At 43.0% G+C, this 7,500-nt stretch overlaps 1 protein-coding gene across 1 annotated transcript in view; it reads right to left on the bottom strand.

The window, feature by feature from the left end:
* The window catches only part of LOC132115851 (collagen alpha-1(XXI) chain-like), a 50,433-nt gene that overhangs the window by 20,766 nt on the left and 22,167 nt on the right, over window positions 1-7,500 (bottom strand). Inside the window, exon 17 of the mRNA XM_059524226.1 lies at window positions 5,432-5,485. Coding sequence (XP_059380209.1) covers window positions 5,432-5,485 — 54 coding nt within the window. The remainder of the gene's footprint in view (window positions 1-5,431; window positions 5,486-7,500) is intronic.

Genomic DNA, 7,500 nt, shown 5'->3' with positions numbered 1-7,500 from the left:
AGTGTGCAAGAGACATCAAGGTCTACGTTTGAGTCCACTATCCTCAGAGATTACAGTGAAACAGGGGAATATGGCACAGCTTTGAAATGGAGATGCCTGTGTATTATCTGGCATTAATGAGGCATTTTATAGTGAGCAGCTTCATTGATCGCATTTCACTCAAAGGCTCTTGTTCTTCCAGAAAAACTGAATTACATCAAAAACTAGAAACTTCTGAGGCCTTCACAGGTTTAATTTGCGAGAAAACATGGTGCAGATATGTAAGAGCGAGAATGTAAATGCAATTACATGAAAGATGAAAGGTCACACCTGACTCGAATAATGAGCCTGGTTGAGATGTAATGATGAGTAGCAGGAAATGACTTATTAGCAAATCACAATCAGGCTTTCAAGTGCAAAGCAAAAGTGTCTAAATATTAGCCGAACCAGATCATTACTGGCAAGGAATATTTATCACTATTTAAAAACTGAAATGAATAAAGTAAGCACATTGCAGGCATGAGTGCATCTCACAAAATCTGAACATGTTGAGGTCATACTGCACCTAATCAAAGGAAATTAAACTTTGAATGAAGAAAATGAGGACAAATACCCATCTTCTTACTAACACTAAAAGACACAAGCTTACAACAGGGTTCGCCAAGAGGGAAACTGAACTGAGAAGCACTTAAGTGCACATATGCAGTCTGTAGAGGAGAATAGCGCATCAAGTTTGATTGACACAGAGCCGGTCCAGAATTACCAGCCATCTGAGGCGAGTACAGAAGAGGACACAGGCTCTACATGGAGATTATAGAATCTTGCAAACATGTTAGGTGTCTTCCAGCCAGCAGCTCTACAGATGTCTGGTATTGAGGCACCCCGTGCCAACGCCCAGGAAGAAGAAACAGCTCTTGTAGAGTGTGCTCTCACTCCAAGGGGCACAGTAAGCAATGGGCCTGGTATGCTGAGACTATAGCCTCCACTATCCAGTGGGCAAGTATTTGTTTGGAGACAGCCTTTCCCTTCTGCTGTCATCCGAAGCAGACCAAAAGCTGGTCTGAGGTCCTGAAGCTCTGCGTGTGGTCCACGTAAATGCGCAAGGCACAAACGGGACAGAGCAGAGCAACGGCTGGGTCTGCCTCCTCCCGGGGCAGCACTTTCAAGTTCACCACCTGATACCTGAAATGCGTGGTGGAAACTTTGGGCACATATCCAGGCCGGGGTCTCAGGACAACATGAGAGTTGGGTGAGAGTCCTGTGTCGAGGGAGAACTGAGACATGAAAGTATGCGTACTTCAGGTCAATCACTGCGAACCAATCTCATGGATGAACGCACTGAAAGATACGTTTCGGCGTTAACATCCTGAAGGGGAGCTTGTGAAGGACCCAGTTCAGAACCCACCGCCTTTCTTGGGTACAATGAAGTAGGAACTGTAAAACCCCGACTTCATCTCGGATGGAGGGACAGGCTCTATCACGTCCTTTGCCAGCAGGACAGCGATTTCAGCTCACAAGGCGGGAACATCTTTGTCCAGCACAGAAGTGAACCAGATGCCCCTAAACTTGGGAGGATGCCGGGTGAATTGAATCGCATAGCCGAGTCTGATGGTTCTCGTGAGCCAGCGAGACAGTCTGGGGAGTGCTAGCCAGGCCCCCAGAAATTGAACAAGTGGAACTAGGGGAACTACCTATGTACCCACAGTGGGGCAGCGAGGTGGAGCACAGGGACCCAACCCGAAACGCACAGCGTCCTGGAGTGGGGTCTGAGTGTGTGACACGACTCCTACCTGGAGAGCCAGCAGTACCAAAAACGGAATGGAACAAAATGGAGACAAAAGATTCTCAACCCGGCCCTCCTCCAGGGGAAGGAGCGGTGCCCTCACCATCTCCGGAAGAGCAAGATCCTGAGACTCCAGGTCACCCATCTCAGGGGCGCCACTTGCCATGGGTTGGGTCAGGGCTGTACCACTTTCCTGGTGCCAGCTCCACGTCGCGGCCGGTGTGAAAGCTGCTGCTGAGGCCGGGCAGAAGCAGAGGTGGAGGCAGCAGGAGGGCGCCCTCGGCAATGAGCAGGCAGAGGAGCTGTGGCTGGCGCCGGAGTGTTGACAGCAGCAGGCTGCCGGGGCAGGATGTGTCTAATCACCTACATCTGCTTCTGTGCGGCAGAGAACTGTTGGGTGAAGCCCTCCACCGCATCGCCTAAGAGGCCAGCCTAGGAGATCGGAGAGTCCAAGAATCGGTGCTTGTTGGACTCCCTCAAATCAGCCAGGGTAAGCAAAGGTGGCATTCCTGGACCGCTAGAGCAGACATCGTCTGACCCAGGGACAGTGCCGTCACTTTTGTTGCCCATAGGGCAAGGTCCGTTGCAGAGCGCAGCTCCAGCATCACACATGGGTCAGAACTACCATCGTGCAGCTGCTTTATCACTTTGGCCTGGTAGACCTGCAGGAGGGCCATGGTGTGCAAGGCAGAGGTGGCCTGTCCAGCAGCTCCGTAAGCCTTGGCTGTCAGAACAGACAAGAACTTACAGGCCCCTAGATGGGAGGTGCAGACTACCTCGCTAGGCGGCAGCGCTTTGCGGTCACAGTTGCATCGCAATAGCGTGCTCAACTAGGGGGATCTCCATATACCCTTTAGCCGCCCTACTGTCGAGGATAGTGAGGACGGAGCAGGCACTAGATCTGTTTCGGGCATAAAAAAGTGCCCTCCAGGACCTAGTAATCTCCTCATGCACTTCCGGGAAGAATGGAACCGGTGGTGGCTGGCGACGATTGGCGTGTGGCACCCCCAAGAACCAATCATCGAGCCTTGAATGTTCAGGGGATGGAGGGGCCTTCCATGGCAACCTGGCACCCTCGGTGACCCAGGCAAGCATAGCAGTCAGCTCTGGACATGACTCGGGCAACGCCACTCTCGCAGAAGGAGGCAACACAGCCGAATCCTCATCTCAAGAGCCTAGCTCATTCCCGAAGCAGCGATCGACATCAGGTCATCTGCTGGTGGCCCTGATGAAGTGCTGGCCCCTGCCCTGTCCGAGGCTTTAGAATCTGCAGACGGTACGATACGCCAGAGGAGTGAGGGGCCCGTGGAGATTTGCTCGGCGGGGAAGCCCTCACTATGACCCTCAGATCACCCTGGCCATGAGCTGAAGTAGTCCTACTCTGGACGGAGGAACTAGAACATCGCAATGGTCATATTTCCACAATGAGAACATGAGTCATCCACGAATGCTGCCTCCACATGCTCGAGGCCCAGGCACACAATGCAGTGATCGTGATCGTCAGATGGAGCTAAGAAGCAACCACATCCAGAAACGCACGAGTGGAAAGACATCTTTAAAAAGATGCCCCGTCACTCGTGGAGCTCTTTTAGAATTGCTCTTTTAGTTGCTCTTTTTGTGAGAACACTGAAGTGTTGAAGCACCCAAGAGGAGTTGCAGCGTGACCTCAGAATGGGAAGCTGCAGCACACCGAGATCAAAGCAGCAGCACTGGCAACCCCCGCTAACACGCCGTGACACCAACACTCTACCGTCAAAAGGCTGTCTCTGACGACACTAAGCTGAAAGGCTCGGCTTCGAAGCGAAAAGCTGAATGTGCGACTGCACACGCTCACCTTATATACCCATGCCGCAAGGCAATGCAAATCTCACACACCAAAATTCATTGGCTTGTTTTGTTGAACGTGACTGACTGAAAGGGAACAGCATATATTTGAAATAGAAATCTACTTCATTCAGCGCTTCATTCAGACTCTGGTTATTAAATGTGTGGGCAGCTTTCAGAAGACGGAAGGCTTGTTTCTGTGTTCTGCTCCAAGTCTCTGTTCTCAACTGAGGCTGGATGTTCATTTGACATGCAGCTTGTGAAAATGCAATTATTTCATCTTGACTGGATTTAACACAGATATAGATAAAATATAAAATCTATTTTTTGTGTTTGTAATAGTTTGTGTCCCAATCAAGGAGGCAAACATATAATGCTAACTGATTGCAGATGTAAAGCTACACACATTTGAGGCTGTAATGTGTATATATGCATTTTTAAGATTTAAAAAAATGCGAAAGGTTCTTTCCTGTGCTGGACTCATGATATTCTGTCCATAGAAGTCATTTGCATTGAAGTCTGTCTCAACAACACAATAAAACAATGAAATTAAAACTTTTTATATAATCATTCCTTTCTATATAACTTCCTCACAATTCTGAGAGATAAGTCAGTTGTGAAATTTAAACTCGTAATTGCAAGAAAAAAGTCAGTGTTACAAAGCAATATATAAACTCATAATTGTAAGATGCAAAGCCGGATTTGCAAGAAAAAGACAATTTATTTATTCATTTTTTATTTTATTTTTTTTTCAATTCTGGGTTTATCTCTCATTATGCAGATTTTTTCTGTATAATAATGTAAAAGTTGTGACAAACTCGCATCTGCAAGAAAAAAGTCAGAATTCTGAGATTTACACTTGGAATTACCAGAAGAAGAAAAAAATCAGTTTATTTCTCTACTTTTTAAATTATTATTATTGTTTTATTATGAATTATTAGGAAAAAGTCAGAATTAAGACACATAATTCTAGAATTGTGACATAAACGCAGAATTGTGAGATATAAAAAAGTAAGAATTGTAAAGTCGCAATTATTATTATTTATAACCTTATTTTATATTCCATGGCAGAGAAAAAAAAAGTTAAATAGTAGGTGGATGTAAACTGGGAATTGCAAAAAAAAAGTCGATGCACTTCATTTATATACTGCAATTCAGATTTCATAATTTTGAGAAACAAAATCCATATTGCGGGATATAAACTCAGAATTTTAAGGTGAAAAAAAGTCATAGTTACCCTTTTTTTCATCCTGTGGTAGAAATGGGCTTCCAAACATATGAGTAATGAAATCAGTGACAATTGCTCTTGGGAGTCGGTCCATACTGGCCTCAAAAAGATAAGGTTTTAGTAAGTTCTTTGGAGGATGCTTAACTGTAATGTCAAAACACTCGGACACTCCAGATTCCAAGCACTCAAAATATATATATATATATATATATATATATATATATAAATTTTACATATGTACAGGATGTGTGGATGTGGAAGCAGTGGAAGCAGAAACAGCTCTCTGTTATGATGGCAGGTGTAAAGCGAGAGCGATGGGAAGTCCGATTGCTCATGTTGACATGCTGGCTCTCATCACACCCGTAGATCTGTAAACACTGTGGTCGGTGCTGGACCGCTTCTACACGCTTTCATTTACAGAATATACTTCCCTGGTCAGATTTCTTACACTGCTAATTATCAAGGAGTCCAACATTTTAAAGTCAACATGTGCAGAGGAGGTTTGTTTAGATGGAATCATTGAAATCATTTTAGATGTGCATTTAGCCACACATTTAACAGATGCAGCTCGCGTTAAATATTATAAAAGAAGAGGAAGAAGAGCAGAAGTGACTCACTGTAACTCCCTGCAGTCCATCTGCTCCTGGCAGCCCGGTGTCTCCTTTCTCTCCCTAACAAACAAACAAACACAACACAAGTGTTGACCAACACTGCTTTTTCTCAAAATCCCTTTTAAAATAAAAAAGTACTCAGAACGCACTCAGAATAAAGGACTCAGAATAAAGTTAATGCTCCATGAAGGGTTTGAAGTTAAACAAGAAGTGTATTGTATACGACACTTAAAGCGGTGTTGAGTTTGTTTAGCTGCCGAGTGCCGGCTCTGAGTGGACACATAAAACACAGCTGTTCAGAGCAAAACAAGCTGCAAGAGAAACCCTAACATCAAAAAATAGACTTTTGTATGCCTTTTCTGTTTTCTTAATTTTCAGCTCTACTAGGATACACTACAAAGATACATAAGTGCACAAACAGTAGATTTTTATTTATTTTTTTGTATTCAGGTAAAAATATTTAAAATCACAACATTCTAAAAACAAACTCTGCAAGTTAATAATAAAGTGTCGCGTCTTAAAATTAAATTTTGTTTCTTACCCCTTTGAAAAAAAACTACAGAATAAAACTATAAACTATATTCTGTTCAAACATATTCTATAAATTCTACAAAACTATATTCTGTTCTATCATATTCTATCAAAAAATATTCTATAAATGAATGGAAATATGAAACAAAATAAAAGATTACATATGACTAAATACAAATTATATATTGATGAGGCTTTTTTTCAGAAAATACACCCTGAATTAAGTTTATTTTTCCTAACTCACTGTTATTTATTTAATTATTTAGAAAGAGTCCTCACTGTGATAAGTTAATGCTTAAATTAAAATATTCTAAATAAGTAAAAAAAATAAAAAATACTTCCTTAAAATGATATTCTTTGAAAAAATAAGAAACAAACGGAGACTAAATGTCAGAATATTTAGGTAGACACAGCACAAAATCTAGTTTTGATCTATGTTTTTTTTTCCTCTTATGTGTTGTTGTGTACACTACTGGAGCTCCAGCCGTGTTCAGAGACAGCAGGAGACAATAACACTTGAGCAGACTTTGATCAGAGCCACAGGTGAAGAACAGGCAGCGCCCCGTTCAAGAGCCATTGCCCTTCAGCAAAGAACAAATGTTTGCCCTTCAAGCACATTCACTAACACTTGGGCTTTGTGGAGCGCTATGAAAGGCTGGGAGAAACAGAAACTAAGAGCTGCTTGTTGTTGTTGTTGTTGTTGAAGAGCTTGCCTTCCAGGACACATAAAACATCTAAGCAAGCAAACCTTTCATTACAAGAGCAGCGAGTCTGTTAGAGAAAACATAAATGTGGATTGTGGCGTCCTGTGGAGCTGGACCTAATAACTACTCTGACTCTGGCCTGACATCTGTAGGTGTGTTTGGCTACATAAAACATGTTCTTTGGTGAGCAGACGCTCAAAGTGTGCAGTTTGTGGAAAAGAGGTCTCAGATATAAAAATAAACAAAGGCCGTCCCACTCATGTATGTCCAGTTTTAACACATACAGAACGTCTAGACGACAACTTGTCAAACTGAAAAAAATGGTCAAGCATGTATGTTTAAATGTTGCCGTACTGTCATTGATGTATCATGCATGTCTGGCCCAGGCTTGTTGGAAAAACGTGTTTGCAACGTTTCCGCAAAATTATACTATGTTGCTTATTGCACATTTTCCAACATTTTCCAAATAAATATCCAGTGAGTGGTGCTAAAAGTGCGTTCATTTTTATTGGAAACAGGTGGACATGTATTTCTCAATGTTTTATTATTTTTTATTGTCTCAAATTCCAAGTGTGATGTTGTACTGGGTGCACTACCAAGCAAGTTTACTACATCAGAAAAGACAAACATATGGATGTGAAAAAAACATCAAAATCTATTCGTTTACAAATCATGCACTACGGTTAAACTGTTTTGAAGTGAAGTGAAGTGAGTGAAGTGAAGTGACATTCGGCCAAGTATGGTGACCCATACTCAGAATTTGTGCTCTGCATTTAACCCATCCGAAGTGCACACACACAGAGCAGTGAACACACACACACACACTGTGAACACACACCC

The sequence above is a fragment of the Carassius carassius genome, chromosome 35, assembly GCF_963082965.1.
Source record: "Carassius carassius chromosome 35, fCarCar2.1, whole genome shotgun sequence".
NCBI classification, from domain to species: Eukaryota; Metazoa; Chordata; class Actinopteri; order Cypriniformes; family Cyprinidae; genus Carassius; species Carassius carassius.
Note: the sequence above shows the minus strand (reverse complement) of the source record. Positions and strands in the feature narration are given on the sequence as shown.